This window comes from Conger conger, chromosome 6 (assembly GCF_963514075.1).
Source record: "Conger conger chromosome 6, fConCon1.1, whole genome shotgun sequence".
Classification (NCBI taxonomy): domain Eukaryota; kingdom Metazoa; phylum Chordata; class Actinopteri; order Anguilliformes; family Congridae; genus Conger; species Conger conger.
The window spans coordinates 18,494,727-18,521,408 of NC_083765.1; the positions used below are offsets into that span (position 1 = coordinate 18,494,727).

General features: G+C 39.5%; 3 protein-coding genes across 3 annotated transcripts; 2 read left to right on the plus strand and 1 right to left on the minus strand.

Annotated features, from left to right (window-relative positions):
• Nucleotides 1-3,706: 3,706 nt before the first annotated feature.
• Nucleotides 3,707-6,132, minus strand: mesd (mesoderm development LRP chaperone). Its single transcript, XM_061246472.1, has 3 exons — nucleotides 5,970-6,132; nucleotides 5,123-5,355; nucleotides 3,707-4,670 (listed from the first exon to the last, which is right to left on the minus strand). The coding sequence occupies exons 1-3, from the start codon at nucleotides 6,129-6,131 to the stop codon at nucleotides 4,421-4,423; spliced, it is 645 nt and encodes a 214-aa protein (XP_061102456.1). The 5' UTR covers nucleotide 6,132; the 3' UTR covers nucleotides 3,707-4,420.
• A 3,172-nt stretch (nucleotides 6,133-9,304) lies between these two features.
• tlnrd1 (talin rod domain containing 1) lies at nucleotides 9,305-12,955 on the plus strand. Its single transcript, XM_061245754.1, has one exon. It carries the CDS (start codon nucleotides 11,334-11,336, stop codon nucleotides 12,396-12,398), a length of 1,065 nt encoding a protein of 354 aa, XP_061101738.1. The 5' UTR covers nucleotides 9,305-11,333; the 3' UTR covers nucleotides 12,399-12,955.
• Nucleotides 12,956-21,674: 8,719 nt separating this feature from the next.
• On the plus strand, nucleotides 21,675-24,832 carry cfap161 (cilia and flagella associated protein 161). Its single transcript, XM_061246776.1, has 7 exons — nucleotides 21,675-21,933; nucleotides 22,626-22,715; nucleotides 23,239-23,483; nucleotides 23,574-23,655; nucleotides 23,849-24,007; nucleotides 24,114-24,187; nucleotides 24,374-24,832. Exons 1-7 carry the CDS (start codon nucleotides 21,862-21,864, stop codon nucleotides 24,603-24,605), a joined length of 954 nt encoding a protein of 317 aa, XP_061102760.1. The 5' UTR covers nucleotides 21,675-21,861; the 3' UTR covers nucleotides 24,606-24,832.
• The last annotated feature ends 1,850 nt before the right edge of the window (nucleotides 24,833-26,682 follow it).

Sequence of the window (26,682 nt, forward strand, 5' to 3'; positions counted from 1 at the left end):
CCTTTCTTTCTTTTTTTTATATAAAACTATGCAAGTGATTTAATTTAATAAATTGTTTCTGAGAGAAAACCTCTTCTCTTCACAAAATGTTTTTAGAAACATAACTGGTACCTTGCCAGTATGGTGTTTTCAACAAGCTAATGCAGTCAATGTTGAATTAAGGGGAAAAACTGCATTAAATCCAAGATAGAGCTTTAGGAAAATAAATAGTTTCCAATTCTTGCAACCTTTTTGAATGCAGTAATTTTGTAGAATTGAACATGAGTTTTCCATGTTTTCGCTAGTCTGGGTGCTATATTTTCCTTTTAGCTTGTGATAAATGGCTGTGGAGTGGATGTAAAAACATGCAGGCCCGCTCCCTGGATGTGAGACGTGTTAAAATGTCCGCCTGACTCCCAGGCAGTGGGTCCTTCAGAAGCAGAGCAGTGGGTGTGGCCCTCAGCCCATTATAAATCACTGAGGAATGTAGAGCTCTAGCTCACGCTGAGAACGTTCAAAATCCCCACAATTTACCACGGCTAGTCCATATCACAAGTGCCTTCAGCAGGGTCTCTGACACACTGTACATTCTACATCCTTGTGTCATTTTACATTATCTTTAAAAAGAATGTCTGTCAACACAATTACCAGTAACAATTCGACTTTGAGTTACAATTCTGTGAAGTTATTTTTACTCATTGAGAAGACTGGTCATGTATCCGGGTACTAATCATACAATAGTACACATTGTCATCAGGTCAAATTGTCCATAACCAATACAATTAAATGCACAGTCTGGAATTCCCTATCAAGTTGAATTTAGTTATTTGGCTACAATAAAATGCATTTGAACAATGTGTCAAATTCTGAGTTTACGACACCACAAGGTTAGAAGTGATGAATATGAATCCATTGTAATTATAAGGAGATGTGCAATGAGAACATGGTGAATTCGTGTCTGCTGGTGACCCTACCCAGGATGAGTATTCCTTCTTTACCAGAGGGGAGGAACGTGTAGGAGTTTCACAGACTGTTCCTCTGGGACACTTTCTGACACACAGGGTGAGTCAGGTCACTGGCCAACTGTCTGCCAATCCCAGGGACTGGGCTGTGGAGAGTCCTGAAACAGAACAATGAGAACAGATTTGTTTTCTGAAAACAAGTCCTTGGAACATCAACATGTGTTGGCTGACTGATGCAGGACACACATGGCACCCATATTGTATTACATTACGTTGGGCTCAGCGTGTGTGCATACTGTATGCTTAATTGTGATTTATTTTGGGAGGAGATTTTTTTCTTGCAGATGGAACCATGCCACGCAGGAACATAATACTTGGGCACAAGTAACAAGATGTGTTTATACTGCCTTTGAACCTAATCTCAACAGTTAAACATCAGTATTGTTAACACCTGAACCCCAACTGAAATTTCAAATATGCCAATTTCTGGATTGAGTCAAGCATTAATATAAATGTACACATTCCATCATGTTGTATATTAGGTTTCATTTGTTAATTCCCTGTTACAAGCCAAATTTGTTCACGCACCTCTCAGCTAAGATGTGGCAAACATCCACAGCCATGCAGAGAAAGTGTAGAAGGGGAAGGGAGGAAAAAAGAAAAACAGAACTCAAAATGCTGCTGCCATGACTGAAATCATGGGGAGAGAGAGCCATAGAGACTGCCTCCGTTCACAAGTAGTGGGAAGCCATTTTCAGCTCAACGTCACATATGCTGGTACACTAAAATACCAACCATCAAAATGCTTAATCGCATGACACTGTTTCTCTGTTTTACTGCATGGCAATTTTACCCAACACCATTAAAGCAAAATAATATATACAGTGGGGTCCAAAATTCTGAAACCAGAATTTGCATTCTTATAAAGTTTAATTTAAGGAGAAATTATATTATTAGCAAAACATTTTCAGTGAAAAGTTGAATCTGTGAAAGATTTATATGCATTTTCAGAATCCCCCAGCTTTCATGGCAACATGCACTTGAGCTGTCTTGAACTCCACAAATTTGTGCAAAACTTGGTGATCCATGTTATCCCAGCATTATTTGACAATGTTCCAAAGAGCATCTTGTGATGTTACTGAATGCTTGGCCCTATAAATGATCAGGTGATTGTGGATTGTGCAGCATTCCTTGTTCTTCTGTGGTCTTCAAGTAGTTCTTGAATAGCTTTGAAGTAACTTTAATTTGTTTTAAATTTTACTCAAATGCTAAAATTGTATGTTTATTTCCACAATTACATAGAAAATGTGGTCTCAGACTTGTGGACCTCACTCTATAAACAAACCCAGCTGAAAGGCACTTCTGCGAAAATTGTTGAGAAAATCAAACCACAGAAAAATATTTTGTTGGATAAACAAGTAGCAAATTTGTGCTTTTTTTGTTCGTTTTAATGATTTTTTCATGGGGAGGAGGAACCACTGAGGTCTAAAGATTGAAAGATTCTTTTTCAGAACCTGCTCAGCCTTAGAATTAGAGATATCCATTTATCTAGTAAAAAACACTAGTCACAAACCAATTAATACTGTAGAAGTCAGTATTCATACATTTAAAAGGTTATCTATAATATTTTTCTATCAAGCTTTTCAGTAGAACAAGTTAAGATAAACAAGTACAGACACTTTTCTGTTCCTATGGAGGTGTGACATCATCAAACAGAAATCACAGCTCTGAGCCAGCTCCAGTAGCCTCCACTGCGCTGACTAATGGAAGTGGACCACGTCATCTGTGTATAGGAAGTTCAGTGACTAATCCATGTATGGAATTCATTGCGGAATGCATAAGTGATGCAGTTATTCATTTAATAATTTTGCAGCGGTGCAACCATTTTACTATTTTAAGGAGGATGTGAAGATTAATTTGACCATATAAAAAAGTATTTTGCACTTGCTTGTTCGCCATTTTTTATGTATTAAAATAAAAATAATATTCCAAAAAAAAACGCATACTTTCTAATATGGAATCGTTTTTGCTAGTGTATATTTTTATGCACAATAGTTTCTCCCCAGGAATAAGAACATGAATAGCACTATCTTCCCAATAGCCATTATATTGGTTTTCTTGAAATTTACCATATGTACAATTTCTGATTGGAATATTTAATCTTGAAATCAACACTTATGCATAGGTAAATTAAATGCGTTTGCTAATGATGGAGAAAAGAAAAATCCCCACAAATCATAACTACAGTTAATCGTTCACATGTGAACTGAAGATGCATGCAGATGGGATGCATGCAGAATGTTTTGTACTGGAAAACACATTTCACTGTAATCAGTAACATATTATGACTGTTAGATCATAGAATGAGCAGTATGCATGGTGAGAAAAAGCCTTCCAGTTTTCACACTGCTTAGTTTCAAAACCGTCAAATGGCAGGTTACATCGAGTTTGTGACTGCATGGTAACACCACCAGGCAGTGGCTATTAAACTCCTAGAGGTCTTTTTGGTTTTTGGTCTTTGCTCAGACATTGGCTTACAATTTCTAAACAAGCGCAATCTTTTACCAAGTTCAGCCCCTTCTCAACTGATGACCATTTCTGACAGATTAAAACTCTCACCTGTTGGAGTGATATAACAGGAAAAACATATTTTAAGAAAAGTTTAAATAAGTTGGTGTAAATAATAGCAACCAAGTGAAATATCTGAAGAGGGATCACACATTTATGTTAAAAAAAAAAAACCTCATGAAGTGAATCCATTTTTTTTTTTAGAAAAACATTTATTCCATAATTGGACATCAGGTGTACCGTTCACCATACGAAGGATGAGTGATTCAATTCTCATACATTATGAACACTACCACCTCCTCAACCTGACATGCTAAGGCTCTGAATCTCATTTTACACCTCCTTGGCACTTTATAAACATTTTAGATCACATTTATTTCAATATTTTTCTAGGTGGCCATGATGTCATGAATGCAAAAAATACTCAAAACATTTCATGAACTTGTGCAGCTCAATTGTAAAAGGCAACAGACTCTTCACATATTTTCTGGGAGTGAGATTGAGCATCAACATAGTGATAATTTCATACATAATGAGACTTTAAATTTTATGTCATTAAAGACTTGATTTACAAAAATATTTATGCAGACTCATTGGGACAGTCCAGGCAGGGGCACACTGGTAGAATGGTTAGTCATTAACACAAGTAAAAATGGTTGAAAATGAAAAAAAAAAAGAAAAGAAAAAAAATAAACTTCAAAAGAAACAGTTTAACACTAACTCCTTGTGTGGTGTGGTTAAAGGAACAGAAACTTTAACCATTACAGTACAACCATAAAACATCCTCTCAAATATCCTCATCGGTCATGACTGAATTGAGTATGGTTTCTTAGTGGAATATCTGAAAAGAAGTGCTTTTTCAATACCTCTGAACCCTTCCCTCAGAGGATTCATTGTGACCAGGGGGAGCACTACAGCTCCTGTCGGTTTTTACCGCTGGCTTTGTTGGATTTCTTGTCCCCGGTCTTGTTCTTTTTCTTCTGGCTGCTTTCATTCTGCTCCTTTCCTGGACTGTCCTTCTTCGCTGCCTTCCCAGGGAAGACCTGGCCCTCCACAGTCACATCTGAGCAGCGCTCCTGTCCGACCAAGAAGTCTTTGATCTCCCAGGCATAGCTGCCGTCCCGGAGCATGAAGATGGCGCGGTTCGAGCCCACCACAAACCTGAGGGGAGCACAAACTGCAACATCATACCACTGCTCCAGCTAGACTGAAATCCATCTTGTATCACTAAATGATAAATGGTCAATTTAAATTATATATTTATCCAGAGTGCTTTACAATTGATGCCTTTCATTCACCCATTCACACACACTCACACCAACAGCGATAGGCATCAATCAGCTCATCAGGAGCAATTGGGGGTTAGGCGTCTTGCTCAGGGACACTTCGACACACTAAGGGAACCTTCTGACTACCAGATTACTCTTATCTCCTGAGCTAACGTCACCCCCAAGACACTAATTCTAGGCTAGCAGATTAAGTAGGATGCATTGTGAATGGAACACAAAAGCAGTTCTTGTGATAAAGTGATTTTCTTCTTGTGTGGGTAGTTTAGTGGTAAGTGTTATGTTCCTGCATGGCATGTACTGTAATGCCTGATCTAGGAGCTGTACCTCTGAACATCGTAGTTGGCGTTGAACAGACTCCCTTGCCACAAACTGGTGATCTCCTCTGTCTCTTTCTCTGTGGGTTCCCCGGACACAGTGGCAAACACCATCAAGGTCTTGCCTTTCTTTGTCATTTTAAGGAGCTCTTCTGGCTTTGAAGCATCTATTTTTGAGAAATCCACTGGTGGTGGGGACCTTCTGTGTTCTGGGAGATCTCCTTCCTCAATGTCATCATCCTTCTGTGGACAGATGCAGAGAGGAACTTCCAAATTCAAAGCAAAATGAGTCCACCCTGGTAATGCCAGAGGTATATAGATATGCTAGGCACACAATTTGACCTTTTAATTTAATTTTAGGATATTACCTTAAGTACCTTCCGAGACATTCCATTTAAATATTTAAGATTCTAAAATATTTAAACTAACGTTACGTGTACTATTGGGACAGCAACAGTAAAAACCAATGGTTATTCAAGACACTACGTAATCCAAAGTGGCCTTTGTAGCTAGCTGGTCTGAAAGGATGCCTTGACATTTTTTTGTTACAAACGTTGCAACGATACTCAACCGGAAACATTCTGGACAAGACTGCTTCACTTAGCTTGTTAGTTACAGCCCTAGCAAACTTATAGCGAAAAGTCTACTTATTTCCGTACTGTTTACTGTTTACTGTTTGTAAACCTGCAACGAAATCGATCAGCAAGAGATGGGCCACGTGCAAATAACGCTCACTAAAATAAATGGAGCGGCTAGTTGTGCGAATGTGTTTGCAGGCTATGAACAGTAATCCACTAGACAGCTAAGCTAACCATGCTACCAAGGTATCTAATAAAAACTACAAAAGCCAAGGTTACCTCCCATTCTTCCAAGAGCCTTGCCATATCCGCATCATTGTAATCGCGGATGTCTTTTTTCTTTTTAGGTTTTTTGTCTTTATCGTCACTCGCTGCAAGAATACATATTATGGTTAAAAACAGCAGCATACACACACATCTCCATTTGTAGGGCAACGCCATTTTTGACAAATGGAGTAATCTGACTGGATGAAAAGATTTTCCTCCGTCAGAGCACGTGAAAGGGGTGTGGCTTTTGGGGTGCTGACAGGCTGCTCGCTAAAATACATTAATGATTGAACAAGAGAAAAGCCCAGTGCTTGTCGAATTTTGAAGTTGACTTGACACTAATATAGACTATATTGGGTAGTATTTTCCAATGGCCGATTTCTCTGTCTCCAGTTTGGTTCTCAGCATACATTGTAGTAAATAATATTGTCAATAATATGTATGCATCTCTGTACTTTGAACATCAGTATTCTTCATTTCTCATTTTACAATTTGAATAAAAATTACAAGCATTTCGGAATCATGTTTAGCAGACACTCTTATCCAGACAGAGCAAGCTCATTTTTTTGCTTTTTTAAATGTTTTTTATTTCGCATTGTACATCAATTTACGCAACTGGATATGTACTGAATCAATGCATGTTAAGTACCTTGCTCAATGGCAGTGTCTTACCTAGGAATCAAAATTGAAACCTATACCGTAAGTCATAGAACATTACAAATAAATCATCAGTCCTATGAATGCAATTTGACCTCAAAACTAGACAAAGTGGGAGGGGAACATTGACCTGTATTGTTAAATAGAGTCAAAGGGAGCTGTTTAATTTCTATTGTATTATTTGCCAAATCTTCAAGCCAAAATTTCTACATTTTGGCACAGGACAACATGATGACATGATTGTCCTGGAATGTGCAATAGAGCCATAAATAATATTTTTATGTTTGTGAAATAACGATGAAGATGATATGTATGCATATAAGCCACATAAACAACTCCGATAAAATCCATTCAAATGTACAATGAAATTAATGCATAAAGTGAATGGCTTCAAGACAGATTTTTGCTAATTATTATCACAGCTGTGTGTTTGTGTTTGTGTGTGTGTGTGTGTGTGTGTGTGTGTGTGTGTGTGTGTGTGTGTGTGTGTGTGTGTGTGTGAAAGAGGGGTGGGGAAATGAGGAAGAGAGAGAGAAAGAGAAAGAGAGAATTAAAGCAAAGTAATCTAGCAATTTCTGACAGTTTTTCATCTGATAAATTCTTAAATTGAATATGTCTCAACGTCAGTGAACCATGGTGAAGTGAGCAGCTCTGTGAACAGAAACAGAGCTGTTTCCTCTCAGGACACTCCACCCAATGGCGCTGTGCCCTGCGCAGCTGTGTGACTGACAATGCAGAACTTGTAGCCATAGCTGTGGCTTCAAACTTCCAGCCATCTCACACTGCTGAAGTGGACTAAGTGTTAATGTGCTGCAGGGATCCAAACATTTCCGTTTGGCTATCTGAGACACTTCTGTTTTATATGTGTTTCAGGGAAACTTGAAAAACTTTCTCAAAAAAGGTATATAAAAGGTATATTTCCAATAGACTTTGTGAAGGTTTAAAAAGTTGGGATCAGTATAACGATGGTTCTTGTAAAATGTATTTTTAAAGTCATCCAGTCACGATTTGACTGCATTTTATGTGCTCAGGTTATGTGTAAATGCCACCATTCAGATTAAGCACAGTCCAATACAGGACAGACCTGTTGATGACTGCAGTTGGGTTTTCCTGGACAGACTGCTAACAGACCAATCTTGTTAAAACAAATTGGTACAATGGTGATCGATATACACTAATCAATCAGACATTGAGCACAATCCATGTGTTAAATTCAGTAATACTTTATTAATCCAAGTACAGTGGTAAATGGTACACACACAGAAATGGTAAATGGTCAGCATTTATATAGTGCCTTTATCCAAAGCACTGTATAATTGATGCTTCTCATTCACCCAATCACACACACACACACACACACACACACACACACACACACACACATAATTGTTGATATTTTTTAAAATCATTGTTAACACTGATATTTGATGTTTTTGTAGTAAACATGTTATGATTACAAACGTTTGCTTATAAATGCAACGTGTTAGTTACAGCAGACTTCTTGATTTCATAATTATTATACTTTTGTAGCAATGGAAAATTAAAGTAAGCTTTGAATGAATACTTTTTAAATAGTACCGACGTGACTATTGTCTGTTTGTCGGGTGTAACAGCGCCTAAGTTACGGTAGCTATTATTCAGCTAGCATGTTCCAGACAAAACTTTCATTTCTCGGCTTTGGAAACACGCCTACAGAGGGCGTGTTATAAGAAACAAACCCCAAATAATGCCCCCTGATTGGTTAGTTTACCTCCCCAGCGTTCTTTTCACGCCGCGTTGGATCGGTCTATTGCAATGACGTCATATTACAACAGACGGCATAGACTCAGATTACACGCCCTGTAAATTCTTGTGGTTCTCAGGCCATATTTCAAACAAAAACAAGTTGAGGGCTATGTGTTTTAAAACCGCAGAAGGAAGCCTACTAACATTGGACTCGTTTCGATTATGTTTTGAAAAGGCTTGCACTGTAATCACGGCAACGGGAATCTTCATTTTTGTTTGTCTACAAATTATATCGATATGTCAGTGTAAATAAATACAAATATAGACCTAGCTAAAATGAGTAATTCTACTGAAAGTAATTCAATGTGTGTAAAATAAAATAAAATATCGGTGATACTGTAGTTGATACAATAACATCATCAATCTGCTTTATTTTCGGACCATAACTAAAAGGTAGGATTAAGGCTACAATATTTGAAGCATAAACCAATATAAGTAGCTGCATATAACCTTGTCCACATGTTATATTGCCATCATAATTGCCAGTAGGCCTATGTTTTAATCTGTACAAACGCAGATTATTCATGTTTTGATTCAGTTTTCTATTATTTATCTTTGGATCAAGATTATTTTATTTTCACAGTTTTATGTCAGAATTTCATCTTTATGCATGTCATGGATTTAAAGTAGTCTTAATAAAAATAGCTATGGCGATAAGACATATTTGCTCAGATTTAATACTTAAATATGTATATAATATTCAAGCAATTCATTAAAATCCATTGTAATCAACAATTAATAATGACTGGGAACTATACCAGTCCAGCATAACCAACTCTAAACGGTGTTCGATATAGGCCTACTGTTTGCATAATAGGCCATTAAGCCTTTTGGAAACAACTGCCCGAATAAGTAAGCGGCAACGTACAACATAAAATTAAAGTTGAACTGAGGTTACAGCAAAGGCACTGCTCACTAAGATCTTACAGCTGTATTTCAGTGAGTGTGAGCCTAAAGTACTTTGAACAACGACTACAGTATGCTACACGCCTAATTTACACATATTTTATAAATAAAATAAGTCCAAAAAGAATTCGGGACAGGAATGGAAGGCGGACAATCGCCCCTACGTGGGAACGTTACTTCATTGGGTGGAATACAGTAACTTTGTCCCGGCTACACCGGTAGTCGAATGCACCCACGTCGGGGCCTCGGGAGGAGAGGGGTTGTGCCAGAGAGATCAGCTTGCTCTAAAATCCGGACAATATAGATCAATTACAAGGAAAACAATCTACCACTTGAAACTACGACTAATTTAAACGCAAGATGTGTGTGGAAGCTACACGCAGCAGTCCTATCTCGGCTAGCGTGGTTATGGGTGCGTAAACACAACTGAAAGTTGCAGTATTTCGGTGAGTAAACGCTCGTATTTGCCGTGCTGCGTTACAACCAGGCAGCATAACCACGGCCACACCCTCTTCTGCTTCCTGATACAGAAGATGTAGCGGGAACATATAACCGACTCCCAATGAAGAATCACGACCACTTATCTCTTAAGGAGTTTCAAAGTCAACATCAGAGGTAAAAGTTGTGAGTTGTACTTCAAAAACGGCAGCTTTTCGATCGGAATACGACTCTTGATATGGATATCAAAACCGAAACCCGACGCCACGAACGCCGGACTAGATCATGCCCAGCTTTTTACTAAACAGTGCTTATGGACAGTAGAAATGTACATAGACTTGTACCTGGAGAAGGAACTATTTTATATTCCGGGACCGTGCATGAAAAAGAAACGATTGAAAGCCGTGAGAGGTTCGCCGCAATTGGCCTGTTGCTCTTGCACTGGAGGCTTTTATTTTGGAAGATTAATGGAATGATGGTGCAGGAAAAGCACTGCGATCCTGGTGAGGTCAATCGGAACTGCTCTGGTGGTGGTCGTGTTATAAGAGGCATGAAACTGCCTCACTGTCACTTTAGGGTGGTCAAACGGATTTTGAACAGATCAACTTATAATACAGTGCACAGAAGCCCTGCTGCTCTTGTGCAAGCAGGTATTTTAAATTCAGACCTGCTCGACTCAAAGTAAACGAAGGGACACTTGGCTGATTAACTCAAAGGTTGTACCTAACTCAAACAGACTTTACTAATACTGTTTATTTTGGTAGCTGCATAGTATACAAATATTTTTGTATGATTGTTTTGTTCAGTCTGCACTTCGCCTACACAGAGGCAACCCGGTGGCACTGCAGTTTTTTTGGTTTTATATTGTGTGTGTTATTGTTTGGACCAGTATATATCAATTCATAGCTTATTAATGCTACAAAATACAACCTGTGAATTTTTTTAGACAGCTGTGGGCTATGTTGGCAAACTTGGCATATATTGAGTGAGACAGCAGGGGCATTTAACCAGGTTAATATTAATTAGATAAAGCACAGAAGAAGAAGAAGAAGAAGAAGAAAGAAATCCAGAGTAACAACGAAGGGAAGATCAGATGCAGCTGCTGGGTTATTGATAACCCTTTTTTTTTTGTGACAGGCATAACATTGCTACTTTTTCTTCTAGGTGAAACATAATAAACATGAGTTAAATATGTGGCTGTCATACTCGGTTTAGATCAGAACTTTTTGAAAGGAGTACTGTATGACAATTCCCACTCCCCTGCTGTTTACAAATTGAAACCTTATTAGAAAACTACTGCATGGTAGTTATCCATTCTGCTTCAGTTTTAAGCAAATGTTTACTTTAAATAACTCGATGTCCTGTGCTTTTTCAAATTTGCAATTAACAGTGGATACACTTAAATGCATACTTTCTGAAGGACTATAAGGAAGTCTTTGGCCAGTTTCAACTCAGTGTTTGTTTTTGAGTACATGAGGATTTTGGCACAATAATGTCTTAAGTTACAATCCCTTACACGGGAGTGTATGGTTTAATCCCTTTTTTGTGGAAGAAAAGAAAGAAACCGAAAATCAGCTTGACCACCCTACTATGGCTAGTAGTGGCTCGGGGAAGTCAGCTAGTGAGGGATCTACCAGTGTTCTGAGCGGCAGCTTACAGCAGAGGAAAAAGCTCTCGTCCATCTGTGACGCATGCAAGGCCAAGATGCAGCTGGTTGCTGACCTGCTGCTGCTGTCCAGCGAGACCAGGCCGGTGGTCGGTGCTGAAGGGCCGCCGGTGGCTGAGACATTCGAGGCCTGCCGGGACACAGTCATCGCCCGGACCAAGGAGCTGTCCATCCTGACGCACGACATCCAGAGCCAGCTCAACATGGGCAAGTTCACGGAGGTCGGGGACCGGCTCCTGGAAATGGGCGACCTGGTGATCTCTCTGACCGAGTGCTCGGCACACGCTGCGTACCTGGCGGCCGTGGAGACCCCGGGCTCCCAGCCCTCCCTCCCGGGCCTGGTGGACCGCTATAAGGTGACCCGCTGCAGGCACGAAGTGGACCAGAGCTGCGGGGCGCTCAAGGTCACGGCCCTGGCAGACCTGAGCCCCCAGCTCCTCCTGGAGGTGTCGCAGAACATCTCCCGGAACCTGAAGACCCTGACGGACGCCTCCGTCCTGGCTAGCGAGAAGTCAAAGGACAAGTTTGCCAAGGAGCAGTTCAAGCTGGGCGTGAAGTGCATGAGCACTAGTGCCACTGCTCTTCTGGCTTGCGTGAAGGAGCTGAAGACCTCTCCCAGCGAACTGACCCGGAACCGGTGTGTCCTCTTCAGTGGGCCCCTGGTGCATTCGGTGCACGCTTTGGTGGGCTTCGCCACTGAGCCTCAGTTTTTGGGCAAAGCGGCCGCCATCAACCCCGAGGGGAAGACGGTGCAGACGGCCATTCTGGGCGGGGCCATGAGCGTGGTCTCCGCCTGTGTCCTCCTGACCCAGGGCCTCAGGGACATTTCCCAACAACCGGAAAACAGCACCAAGATGCCGGACTACCGGGAGCGCCTGCGGAACTCAGCCTGCGCTGTCTCGGAGGGATGCTGTTTGCTCTCTCAGGCACTAAGGGAAAGATCTTCACCCAGGACTTTACCGCCAGTCAACTCTCATTCTGTGAATTAAAACCTTTTTAAAACGATCTCCCGGCAAGTTTTTTGTACCAAAGAATTTGATTGAACTGACCCTTTACAGTAGTAAAGCCAGTGCAATGAGCTGCGGCGGAGGTTAGCTGGTGACGGGGGTTGGTTTGCGCTCTTAACCGATATGAGACACAAGGTCTTCTCACGCTGGATGTGATTGAAGTCTTACTAAAACAGCCAAACTTAACAACTCAGTCCTAATCAGCATTCACTGTTAGCCCCCCCCCTCCCCTCTTTGCAAGGAAGTAACGAATTAAACCAGAAAAGTTTACCTCAGTTTTCAGCCATTTGAAAACAACTGATGGATGTAGCCTCACGCGTGTGACATTTGAGCTGGTGATCTATAGAAGTAAATGAGCTGTGTAAAAGTGGGAAGAGTGGCAGTGTTTGTTTTCCATGTGTGAATTTTAATGGGTAAAAGCTGCTGTGAGTGTGTGCTATAGATTTTACACTATTACAGAATTACTAGTACTTTCAATGTGTTTTGATCATGCATGTACTGGAGTATTTATTTCAACTATTAAAATGTTGTTTCTCATAGGTGCAGCTGTCAGATTGCTCTTTTTGTAACCAGTCAGACCAGCAAATAATTTCAAGAATTCATTTTGGGCCAAAAATACAAAATTATTTTGAATATGATTAGGTACCATAAGCAATTATTAAAGGGAAAATTGCACAGTGGTGATAACATTTCACATATGCCTTGTGTGGTCAACATAGTGGGTGAGTAATGGCTGCATATACTGGCACCTATTTTACATACCAGAGTTCTTTAGTTTCTTTAAGTGGAATTTCAACTGTGGATAATTAATGTGTGTGAACACAAAACTCAATATACGCAAGCACCGATATAATTTTAAGTTTCAGAACTGGTCTTGAAAAAGGTCTTTCATATATATAGTATAATTTCCAAGATTTGCCTGACCTCAAAATTTCAAACGCCACCATTGAAAGTATTTCAGCTTTATTAATTAAAATATGAGTGCTACTCATTTTATTCTCATGATTATTTTTGTTGTTGTCAAATCACAAAAAGCATTGATAATGCAAGCAAATTCATACTCACAAGATGTACTGGCATAATAACGATGGATCTAATTTGTCTCATTTTATATATTTTTTTTCTTCAGTAATGGCACATGGTGGTTATAGCGGAGTGATCTGCAAATCTATGGGTATTTGAAAATTCAATTTATTTCTGTTTGATCAACCAACAATAATGCTTCATCAGAACGTTAGTGGAACAGGATGGAAATTGTGTTACCATAGACATGCGCTCGTGTCAAAGTTATCTTTTAACGGAAATGCAACAATTGTGACAGAATCTAACTTGTCAGCCATTTTGGCTCTTTTTCGGGAACGTGGTATCCTTAGGGACCTCAGCAGAAATGACTTCCTGGAATGCGTACATGTGATGCACACTTTGAGGTGGCCTCTGTGGGGTCCTCTTTGAAGTAGTCATCCTGAAGCACTCTCCAAATGGAGCACTCCTCATGGTGGCTACTGTCAGGTTCAGGCTTTCACAAAGGCCTCTTTGGTGGGTGCAATCTTATCCTTTCGAACATAGCTTGGAATGTCCAACCAAACACTCCTGGGTTTCAATTATTGGTATGAAGGCTTTTGGTGCCTTTGTGTGAGAGGAAGAAAGGTGTGATAGTGTGAGTCTGTCCTTTGAGTACATAAAAATCAAGTGTCAAATCATAATAAAAAAGAAGCAAACAATGCTATTTTGTGGCTTCTGGTGGGTTATAATTAGAAATGATAAATTAATCCGATCTGCACTGATAAAATTGGAATTGTTTCATAGAGCTTTACTGGGAACTACAGTGCACATAAAGTATATTAAACTAGCAAAAATTAATGTTAATTTGCTCACTTAATAACTGGTATAAAATTTTTGGATTTGAGAAACTTTACCCATTTTCCGATTTTGGTGTAGGTAGTGCCTATTTAATGTTTTCATAGTACAATGCTGTGTAACCGGAAATGTAACTCTGAAGTGACGTTCAGGGCATTAGTGTGCATTAGTCCTCTGGGAAAATAGGAATTAGTCGGTATATAGTTATGGAAATTAAAATAAGTAATACTTTTGTAATTAATATTTTCACAGCTACAGTGTTTTTGTTTATTTCATTATGGAACCCCTCACTATGTACACTGTACACCCCTTCAAAATAGACAAATACTGCATTGGTTACATTTCTTTACGAATGTGTTTACTTTCAGTGTGAGAGTCGTTACTGTTACTGTTACTGTTGAACAACTTTATATGTTTGGTCAAACTCCAAAGGGTGCACAAAGAAAGAAATTATGATTTTGGTTTCAAGGCACCAGATCATTTTAGTGGTGTGTTAGCCTATTCAAACATTTACAAATTTGATGGGATCTGAGGATCTAAACCGACAAAAAGTATGTACTGTTGGTACAAAAATGTTTTGGTACAACATCGTAAATATTTTCTTAAATTGGGTAAAATCCTGACACAAAAAACATAACTTTCTATTTTTTTTTATTGAGCTAGCATCTGGTTAAAACATTTACCAGTAACGTACAAGTATCAAACACAATTAATTTACTTTTATCCAAGCTAGTTTGATTTTACAACAAAGTGGTATTAAAATTGCTATGAAATATCAATATAAAAAGTAGCTTTAACATTTTCACTTAATTTGCTATTTCTTCATGTATTATTCATTCGGTATTGTTAAAGGAAACATCCACTGGAATAATAACATGAACACAAAATCCTGAAAATGGCAAATTAAGAGTATGTTAATGTATTTAAAATGGCTGAGGCCTTGATATACAAATTCAGCAGCACTCCACAGTGGGATTGCTAGCACACCAAAGTCACCTTTTTTTCAAGTGCTTCTGAGTGTTCTCAGTATCCAGGTGTGTGGTTTTAATCCACATTGCTTTCTTTGAAATGTCTTATTTTCATAGTATTTTCCATTATTCCTGTGTGTTCCGATTAGTATTTATGCTCCCGTTTCATTGTCGATATTTAATTTAACCCCCCACCATAAGCTTCAGAACAGCAGCTATGCGTATTTTAAGATGCAGGTTAAATTGACCTCAGGCAAATCCAAGGGAAAATGATGTGAGAGGTGATGCACATAATTGGTCTACACTAAGCCCGTCTATTCTGCAAACCCAATGTGTGTCTCACTTTTATATCCGATCATGGAAGATAATCTTAATTCATTTTTTATTTATTTTTATTTTTTATTTATTATTATATTTATTTATTCATCAGACACGTAGGATGTTGTTGTCATCGCTTTCACAGCTGCCCTCATTGATTTAAACCTGAAAAAGAGCTAAACTTAAATTTTTGTGCACACAGAATATGTAAGTATGATATGTCAATTTGCAGAACTGATACTGTATTTTCCCCAGGTTGACAAAAAATATATATTTTTTTAATGCACATCAAAGACTATAAGCCTATAGATTTTGAAGCCAGAGTGCCAGCTATCCCACAGTGCAATTTTGAAACGGAATTCAAATTACATATTATTAATTTACCATTCTTTAAAATTTTAATTCAGTTTTTTCTTCCCCCACGGAGTACCCTTTCAGGGATAGGTGGTTTAGATGGGGAATCATATTTTCAGGGAATAAATATATATATTTTAAGGAATTTGAGGATTCTCTTTTGTATTGATAGTTTTGGTAGCATGTTAACAGCAAAAGTATGCGACCGTAGTGGTAGCTGGTAGCTATGGTTGTTTATTTAATTCACACTGTGTGACTGTTTTCTCTCATTTGGACTCACCTGGATAAATATTGACTGAACCAACTAAAAACAAACCACATACACAAAGAAGAAACCCTAGGAAAGAATAAATAAATTAAGGAATAATCTATCTCATGTAATGTTTGCATCAGATGCAAACACTTCTGTGTAATACCTAAATCGTCATTTTGATATTAAGTGTTGGTATATCCCAGGTTAGGCCTTAGTGATTATACCTTATTCATTATTCCAAGATGCAACCTTTGAAGAAGGCAGCCCAGCCAGCCTGGACACTGATCTGTTCCATTTGTTATTGTGTGTCAAGATAAGCTCTGTGCAGCTTCTAAATCCATTCCTGCCCACATTTAAAGTCTGAATGCTCTATCTCACTGCTGCAAGCCCTCACGTGGAAGCACATGTCCATCATCCTGAAAAGGCCATCATCCCATTCCACACTTATTATTAAAACAATGCCACCACTATCTCTCTGCAAAGCAGTCTGATCCTCTCTAAAATGAAATGCTATTAAGGAGAGTTTTTCCCTTTCATAAATCAAATGATGACTCTCTCATGGATTCTTAATTTCAGCGAATGCTCAGCCCATTCATGTGAAACACACTGCAGGTCAGTGATCAGTCATATCTTTTCCCTGTACGTTTCTCCTAAATCCCGAAACCACTCTAAAGCCTCACCATCACAGGAAGCCGAGGCAGAACTGGTCATACAGGAGTGTAGTGATAACACTGATTTATTTTTTTATTTTTTTATTTAATTAGTTGTTGTTTCCTTGTCTCTTGCATACAGGAGGGAAACTGGGCACTGGGCAAGAGAATGTGAAAGGACACTACTTGCACACTTTACTGTAGTTTTACTGCAGCAGTATTTTTTTTTTAAACGGGGTTCTCTCTGAGACCCTGGACCATGTGCCCTTCCTGTCTATGCCTGGGTAAAGCCAGAACTGTTAGTTCACAACAGGAAACCAACAGCTTGTGCTATCAGGAGACATTTCCTTCAGAGCACAAAATGTCTGAGTAATAACTTTAAGCTAGGTTTCGCCCATTTCCTGCTGAAGGGGGGAAGTTCTGCCTTTCCCAGTGTCTTGGAACTGATAGTTCCCATCCGACCCTGATGCAGTGTTTAATCATACAGGGAGATGAGCCCATTTTCCCCTGAATGGCATGTTGAATGTCCTGTTTCAGTTTCGTGTCAGTACTGTAAACGCATGTATCTCTGACGTCCTGTTGAACAGGGACAAGAATAGAACCGACCTCACACCTTGAGTATTGTAGTATTATAATAACTCATATACTATAGTGGAGAAAGGAAGATCTGTGGACTATTCAAGAATGTAACTACTGTTAACATTACCAGAATATTCTGTGTGTGTGTGTGTGTGTGTGTGTGTGTGTGTGTGTGTGTGTGTGTGTGTGTGTGTGTGTGTGTGTGTGTGAGAGTGTGGAAGCCAATGCAGTACATACGGGATGGAAGCAGTAACTGAGAGAAAAAGCAGGCAGATCCCTGCTTCATTATTGATGATTGTGGCTGATCAAGTAACAAGGATTGTCTGAGGATAGTGTTGCCTGTTGATTAGTGAAAGGTAATATTACGAATGACTAATGCCTCAGATGCAAAACTATACAGGTGCTACGCCAGGTCTTTAGTGCAGTCTTTGTTAATATGATAAATGGGAAATGTAGTATACATTTGGCCTTTTGGGTGGTTGATCAGAATAGTTTCATAACCTAGTCTGGCATAATTTATTGTGTGCTGCTTACAGTGCAGATAATTGCTTTTAAAATAACAACATATTACAACACTATGAAATTAACTGATTGAATGGACAGAAAAATGGAAATGATAGACTGACAAAATGTAAAATGTTAAATGAAAGGTAGTAGGTCAGTAGTGGTCAGTCTCATTAGTGCCAGCTAATTTCAGTCTGTAGCAGTCAAATTGCAGGGCACTAAGTTTACAAACTGAAACTGAGACTTCCCTGTCCAAATGTCGCAGACATTAATATTTGGTTTACAAATTTTTTATCTTCATTTGATGTAAAATATGTACTTTTCATTTGAATCCCACATATTAATTTAATACTACATCTGGTAAAGCTTCTCATTAACAAATTATAATCAATATGTGGCAGCTGTCCTCTCATTAGCCATTGTGCTTCTAATCTATCTGTAGACCTCCTGAAGAACTGAATTTAAAATGGTTCCATATGTCAGATATGTATCATCCTATGGTTTGCTTGATGTAATGCTTTTCTGAAAAACTGAGGCTTTGGGGCAAATCTGCATAGATATGGAAAATTGAAATACTTTAATATTGGGACCCAAATTAGAATTAGAGACTCATTCTCGTACCCTCCTGATACAGTCCTGCGACCATTTTGGGTAGAATAAATACTGATTTAGTTATTTAGTTAATTCATGTTCTGTATAATATGTGTGTGGAGTGGACAAAGGGAACTGTAGAAGCCCTAAAGTTTGAATTGGATATTCCAAACTGGGGTAGTAAAGACAAATTAGGATTTTGACAGGTATTACAACCCAGATTTATAATGTGGAGTGTGTCCTGATTCACATCTTCTGGCAGAGTGTGACCATTTTGTGTGTCTTTGTCCCTCAATGCCCTGGTTATTTCCCCGGACATCCGCTCAATGTGTTTAATTGGAAACATTCCTGATTAAAAGTTAAGACAAAAAAAAGTGTGGAATACTGGAAGTCGCCCAAGCGCACACTTTATTTTTGTCTTTTCCTTTTTGGCATGCCTGAATAGTGAGACACTCAAACATGCTCTGCCCTTTTAGCCTCTTTTAAGCGGGTCTGGGTTGTTCACGGGATATTCGTACTCCTCTAAACTCCCTTGCACATGCTCCACAGCAGCCTCTTTGTGAAGATGGGACCACGCCTGCCGGCTGCGCGGCCCCTGTGAGCCGTAATCACCGGTGTCCACGTGTTTGGACAGAATCCTCAGCGGGACTGCAGACAGAGCGCTTTTCCCACCCTTCCTTGTGCCGCTCTCCGGACAATCTCCGGTCAGGCCTGGCCGCACCCCACCTCCTATTGTCTCCGGGAGTCGTAAAAGCTGAGACAATGAAGGCCACTGCTGTAGACCGCTTCACCTTCAGTCCCATTGTTTGAAATCAACACAAAAAAAGCCCACCACCTTTTGGGGTGTTATAATAAAAGTAACTCCCATGATTATACTAAATACGGTCTCATCATCCAATTAGCTGTGGGGAAAATTGTTGCCTGGCAACAGACAGTATTGCTCTGTGTCTGTGCTGCCTTGTCATGGTCTGTTGGAGGTTGCATGTTTCTCTTTGGGTTAACAATCTCCTAGTGACACCAGAGAGAATGTAATGCAATATCACTGTGCATGGTCAGAGTAGATATTATACCTGGCTTACGTTCTTGTGTGTGACTTCCTGATACTGAAGACAACTCCTTACTGGTACATTATGCAATGTGAAGGGAAGGGCCAGATTTAAACCATTCTTCAGTTTTCAAAAAGACCAAACAAACAAACAAACAAACAAACAAACAAACAAACAAACACAAACAAACAAAACAAACGTGTGCTTGTTGTTAGTCCAAGGGCTGTTAGTTGTGAGGATCAGAATCTGTTGTCCAACCACCTGTACCAATCACATATGATAAATGTAAATATATTGCATTTAAATCATGGAGTGACCATGGTCCTTTATTAGAATGACAGCCAGCCAAGCCAACACATTGCATAATAGAACACCCAGTTTAGAGTTACCAACCTCAGGTTCTGTTCATTGTAAACTATGTGGCCTTGGATAAGTAATGGTGTTATTTTATTATTTGCCAGTGTTAATGTTCACACTGGCATAAATCTGAAAAACATTGGTCCAAAATATTTGCTCCATTGGGATTGTTCACGCCATAGACTGTACTTTACCGCATAATATAGACCAGCCGTATTCTCTTCTGGGAGCATTCTCTGTGTGTGATGTCATCTGTTTCTGTAAAGTTTGAGGCCTCCATTTTATACAAATAAATAAATGAAGAAGTGTGAAATACTGTGCAACACAAGACAATTTTGTTGTGAACCAGAAATGGCACAGCACAAGATGTGCAAACGGAGAAATCTGTGACTTCTCAAGTGGTTCATTTAGAGGAGATTTCATGGTTTCAGTGTTATAGGGCAAACTGTATTTACAGAAATACCTCTGAATCGCATCATATACAGTACAGAGTACATATTGTACGCAGATTAACAGCATACAGATCATTTGGAGAAGTTACAGTTGGTGAACAGTGAGAGGAAGAGAGCACTTCTATGCAGGGTCATGTCCCATTGGCAGGCTGGGAGTAGAAGCCAAGTATGTTATTGTTTAAAAATAATACACGCTGAAAACAACAATGGAAGTGGGAGGGCTCTGTGTTCCGGTGTTCCACAGGCCAGCCTCAGAGTGCTTTCCTCACAGTTGCCTGTTTACTGGGGATGTTTCAACTGTTCTGGCATAGGTGTGGCTCACTTCCTTAACGGACTGCACACTGGCCTACAGTCTTTACAGCATCCTGGCTGGTCTGAGCATGCTCCCAGCTGCTGCTATGATGTCACAACACTATAGCAGTGACACCCCCATCTTCCACACTGAAGGTCACAGGTCTCCAACCCAGTGCCCCCAATTTCACATTTCCTGCATTTACTATATATGTTCATTATGCTGTAAAAGTATTTTTCTTATCCTGTGGGTGAATTTGAAATGATGATGCTTCAGGACCTATAAGGCCATCTAAATGTGAACATGGCTTTCAAATAATAGCTAAATAAATAGTTAATTTCAGATGTCAGACAAAGGGTGCCGGGTGGGGGTTGAGGGTTCTATGTGCTGGTATTTTTTTTGAACCTCTGTGCTGTAAAACTTTATCATTCATTATTTTCTCAGCTTTCATGATCGCTAACTGATAAATCAAAGCAGAAGTTTGTCCTCATTATATTTGAATGTGTCTTATACAATTGTAGTGTGTATTGGGGAATGCGCATGTATAAGTGTATGCGTTTGATTAACTTGGAAAGAAATATTAGCAAGTGTGTTGTTTGATAAAATTTGACACCCCCAATTGTGAGGCTGAATATATTCAATAGTCAACTGGCAGACTGGCTAGTCTATCAACACATCCAGAAGTGCGGTGAAACGTCTTGGGAAAAGCATTTTATGAAGTCGGCTAATAAAGACATCTTAAGGAATAACTTCTGGCTGATCACCGAGCTTGGTGTTTTTGTTCTTTGTATGCTGACTACCTGGGTGCGTAGTCTACTATTATAAGATTCTAGATTTAATCAGAGACAACTGCAATCGGTGAGAAACATATTGCACCCAATCCAATTAATAATATATTCTCGAAATTTGAATGGGTCTAGCAGACTTTTTGAAAGGCACATTCATTATTCCTGCGCGAGAACGCCATCTATTGGAAAGGCATAGTGCGTGACTTCAAAGTCGTAACCGTGGAGATGTATAAACAAACCTCTGCAACCTTCGGTTTCCAGCCTACCCACCACATAATTAAAACAAGAGCTAACCCAGCTAACTAGTTAGCTAATTTAGTTCACCTAGCCAGTGTTAGCTGACGTTTGTAGTCGGACTAACATAAAGCTAACCACCTACATTTATATTAATATTAAAGCAAACCGATTTCGTCCATCCTGACTATCAACAGCAACAATGGCATACACCAGGACATACAGCTCACGTGTTCATATTGGAAATTGGACAGAAGATGTTGTTCTTGAGGAGGTAGGAGAAACGATTAGCGAGTTGTGGGTCAGTGTGCATGGAGTTAATAACTAGCTATATTAACTATAACAATATTATTAATATTATTAATGATGTATAAAAATAAGTTAACGTAACTTGCTGTATTTAATTTCAAAAATGTAAATCACCAAGATGGGCATTGCCTACTTTTGTGATCACCATGGTAGCAGTGTATCAGATGGCACTTTGTAGCTTTGGCGACATTCCCTTGGCAAGTTGCTCCCAGTAGCCAGAAAAACGTTCATACCAAACACGGATTAGTCCCCGAGCTAAAATAGCTAATTCAGTTATTTGTGTTGGATGGAGATTTGCAGGGAAAATCCATCTCATGGACGTGGTATTGTTTGGCCAATAGAGGGCAGTCCCCGCTCAAGTAGAAAAGCATTGCGACTGTGCTGACGGAGATTCCGCTGTTCAACCTGTCATCGGCCTACTCAGCGGACAGTCTAGCTACACAATCTATGTCGTTAGACTTTGCACATAATTCCTGAAAGGTGCATTTCATGAACAGAGCCAAACACCACTGTACAATAAAACACTATACCAAAAATAAATAAAAAATCCTGTAAAATCAGTCGAGTAAATTAAATTCTCCAATTTTCAGATGTTAGTCCTATGCCAGGATAATATTTTTCTACCTGGCAGAATCTGAACAATTTATTTCACCTCAGGACACACTAAAGGACTTCTTGGACAGGCGGGAGAGAGGAGAACTTGCCATCCAGAAAATTGGTCTTCTCAAACAAAATATACTAAAAAAGGTAAGGCCCGGAATGTGTAAATAGTGTCCTTGGGTAAATGGGGTTTCTCAGAAATAATATGGCCTATTTAGTGAATTTCAATGTTGATTTAGTAATATTTATTAGACTTTTTATCATATTTATGTAACTTTTGAAAAATATTTAACAAAATAATTAAGAATGTACACTGTAATTGCAAGGCTCCTGAGTGGAGTCCTTGATAATTGGGGAAGGAGTGGGTCAGTGGGATGTTTGTGTCTCGGAGAGTCCCACTGAGCCCCCTCAGTGTCTCGGAGCCCCCTCTAGTCAATCAGGTACACTCAAGCTGCACATGAAGTGTGCTCCTCAGCCTCATTGTCTGTGCAAGCGTATCTATTGGTTGGAAAAGGCCTCAATAAGACTGGTATGGTGTGTTTGGATTGGCAGAGGCTGAAGTAATAGACATGATTAATTTGGAATTGCTAATTGTGGAGAATATAGCAGTAAAATAAAGGAGAAATGTAAAGATTTCTATAACTACAGAGTCAGTTGCAATGTCTTGCAGGTTGATTTGTCTGTGTCAACTGATGGATGGTTGCACTTTGGGGACACAGTCATGCTGGTCAACCCTGGGTCTGACAGACGGTACAACCCCTCTCAACTGCGGAAGTCTCCGCAAGATCCCTCCGCCCTTGGGTTAAACGCCAATGTAAGTGGACTCAGTGCAAACTCCTCTATTGGGGCTCCGTGTGATGTCAGTGGAACCAGGACCATGGAACCTTCTGCAAGGACTGCCTTTGTAATCACAAGGTACCAGAGACTTAAGTCTCGATCAGCATTTATAACCATCTGTAGTTTGCTTAATAATTATGAACAAAATTATATATTTTTATTTACCAGTGTGGATGGTACTCCAGTGGGTGAGACTCTCAAGTACAATCAACATTTTGCTCTGCGAACAACAGAAGGGTTTGCAGGAGGGGTGAGTTTATTAATGAAGGTTTGCTCAAATTAGATTTGAATTACCTTCACTTTAATTCAATTATGAAAACATTCTGTTGGGCACCAGTTTCTGGTTAAAGCTGACATCTTGAATAACGTTTAACTTGGAGTTGCGATTGAAATAGTCAAATAAATCAAACAGCGGTTGACCTTGTTCCCCTCCCACCCCGTAGCTGTACCTGGAGAGTGACATCAAGACTCCCCAGAAGTATGCCAAGATGTCACGCCTGCAGGAGGTTAACCTCACGGACGAGCCCTCGTTCCTGACGCGGTGGCATGTTGTGTACTTCGATCCCCAGGAGCGCCTTGAGTACGAGGGTCTGCCTGTACCTGTGAGCTGTCTTCATCTCCCTCACCTCACCTTTCCGTCGTATTCCGGATACATGCTCCTTTTAATATGTGCTCGTTCTGACATTAAGATATCTTTCCTGTTCCTAGGTCAATACAACAGTGATTATTGCTCATTGCAAGACAAACCAGTGTTTGGGTGTCCTTGGAAATCATGTTTCATGGTAAGATACTAAAGTTGTATTCGTTATGTACTATGTAGCTATATCTGTTCATTTTAAACCTTACTGTACTTGTTTTTTTTATTGTAGTAGTGTATATATAAATCTGAACATTGACATTAAAACTGTGTCCATCTTTTTGAATGATGTGAGTAGTGTTAATTCAGCCTGTTTTATATTTCTGCTCAGGACGTCATTTGGGAAAGAATATGAAGTGGTGGCTCAAACATACCTGGATTCCCATAAGGCTGAATGTGATGTTAATTACTGGCTCTTTGTCTCTGCCAACCCTGGGGTGGAGGGCCAGGCTGTTCTCGACAGGCCTGCCCCAATGGCTAACATCACACCCACTGAGAACCTGGAGAACCGCATTTCTGAAGCCAGCGATACAGGACTATGTGATGAAAAACAGGACATTTAGTTTCATGAAATGCATGAAGCCTAGAAGTACAGAATAGTCTGAACACCAATGATGAATGCCTGTAGTCTACTTGAAATTAATGCTATCTATTTCTGTCGATATTCAAAACACACTACTATACATTTCAACCATACTTAGAATAGTTCATACATTCACATACAAACCGTTCTAATAATACATATGCTATATCTGATTATGCTCACATCTTTGAATAAAGCACATATTGTTCAGCATTAAGTGCTGCTGTCCTTCTGCAAGAAAACTTGGCTGGCAAAAAAATGCAATTGTAATAATTTATATAACCATTAGAGGCCGACATATGCTCACATTTCAAAAAGCAACACCCCTGATATTCTTATTAAGGACTTGCCTTTTAATGTTCACATTTAGAAAATGTGAATAAATACGGCCAAGTGATGCCTTTCCATTTCAGTCAGCATGTGTCATGGAACTAATCTTGTTTTTGCCCAAAAAAAGACAATATAGAGAATATTAATAGAGTATAAATGGATTCAATTGAACAGGACTACTGCATGTTACAGCTAAAATAAAAATATGCATTGACCCTACATGGGGGATTAATTGTACAAGACAAGTTCTTATACAAATATGTGTGCAGGAAAACATGTCAAGTCACTAACAAGCTTGTTAATTGTACAGTACAGAATCTTGCTATGTGAAGTCATATAGCATCCACTCATTTTCAGTTCATGCAGAATTATAATGGAGGTACTCATAATGGGCTTTCTGGGCATGGAGTATAATTACAGGGAAAGGACATTCAATAAATAAGAGCTAACATTTTGCTTACATGCTAATGGGAACTCATGGCCTGAAAGCACTTTATCAGCAGAGGACAAAGGTGTACATTTGTGTGCAGCTCATCTGAATGCGAGTGTGTTCACTGAGCGAGTTATGGAGGAAGAAGCCCCAGCTCCCTGAAGCAGGCGTGTGTCCAGAGGCCTCTCTGTGTGGTGGTGCACCACTGCCTCAATCCCGCCACTGTCCTGCGTGTGTTTGCTCTGGGATTCCTGTGCACCGTGCGATTCCTGGAGACCGCGCTCCACACTAGCTGCTTTCAGGGCCTGGACGTGTTAACATCACTGAGGAGCCCTTTTTGCTGAACGCACTCTGGTGAACTGAGGGGGGAAAAATCCCCCTGGATGGACTCACTTTCATCCTGACCTGTGGCTGAGCAGGCCTGCATCCACTCTGTTGCATAAACACACAGACACGGGGTCTGGTGCTGTGAAACAGTGGGCCCTTCATGCACGGAGGAGATCTTTCAGCATGTACGTGTAACTGCAGTGCTAGTAGCACACTGCATCTGACTTCATATATTCATTGTGATCAATCATTGTATTATTACATATTTATGCACTACGGTGTAACTCTGCAAGAATGAGCTATCATTGATATCATTGATTGATTGAGGACTTCAAGGCTGTGAAACTAACTTTCAAACAAAACATTTATTTACAAATTATATTATGAACAATGATGATAAGGGTTTATTTATTTGGACTGATGCTGTGCATGTGTGTATGGCTATGGGTAATTGATAAGCTTGGTTATGCTGATAAACTAATAGAAATAGTCACCTCCTGTGTTCTAAGCATTGTTTTAATTGTAATCCCTGAATTTACAAATATAATTATGCTATAAGACATGCTATCTAGTAAAAAAAACATTTAGATGACAATTGCAACATTATCCACATCCTGCCCCATGTAATTACCCGGTAATTAGTACAAATAATCTGTGTGATTTAGTCACTAAAGAAGTGGATGTATGGCATTTGGTATCCTTAAACCTCCAACAACCCGTATTGCACTACACTGTTAATTTAGTTGTTACTGGAAAGATTTCTAGCATTGTAGAGATATCCTGTATTTAATAGCATGAAGGTCACATGCTGGAATATAACTAGCGCATAAATTGGGAGCGGGGAAACCTACCAAATAGAGAATGCATTCATTCCCGAAACACACACTCCCACAGATGTATGTTAACACACGATGACAATCGCATACAGAGTGTGGCATTATAAGTGCAAAGTAGGTGTAAGGTCACAAAC

Excerpts from the sequence above, each read along its gene's own strand:
- mesd (XM_061246472.1), bottom strand. The coding sequence starts at position 6,131 with ATGGCGTTGCCCTACAAATGGAGATGTGTGTGTATGCTGCTGTTTTTA. Across the intron at positions 5,356-5,969 it reads GGCTCTTGGAAGAATGGGAG|AAGGATGATGACATTGAGGA; the intron begins GTAACCTTGGCT and ends ATCTGTCCACAG. Across the intron at positions 4,671-5,122 it reads GCCAACTACGATGTTCAGAG|GTTTGTGGTGGGCTCGAACC; the intron begins GTACAGCTCCTA and ends TGCTCCCCTCAG.
- tlnrd1 (XM_061245754.1), top strand. The coding sequence starts at position 11,334 with ATGGCTAGTAGTGGCTCGGGGAAGTCAGCTAGTGAGGGATCTACCAGT.
- cfap161 (XM_061246776.1), top strand. The coding sequence starts at position 21,862 with ATGGCATACACCAGGACATACAGCTCACGTGTTCATATTGGAAATTGG. Across the intron at positions 23,656-23,848 it reads CAGAAGGGTTTGCAGGAGGG|CTGTACCTGGAGAGTGACAT; the intron begins GTGAGTTTATTA and ends CCCACCCCGTAG. Across the intron at positions 24,008-24,113 it reads ACGAGGGTCTGCCTGTACCT|GTCAATACAACAGTGATTAT; the intron begins GTGAGCTGTCTT and ends TCCTGTTCCTAG.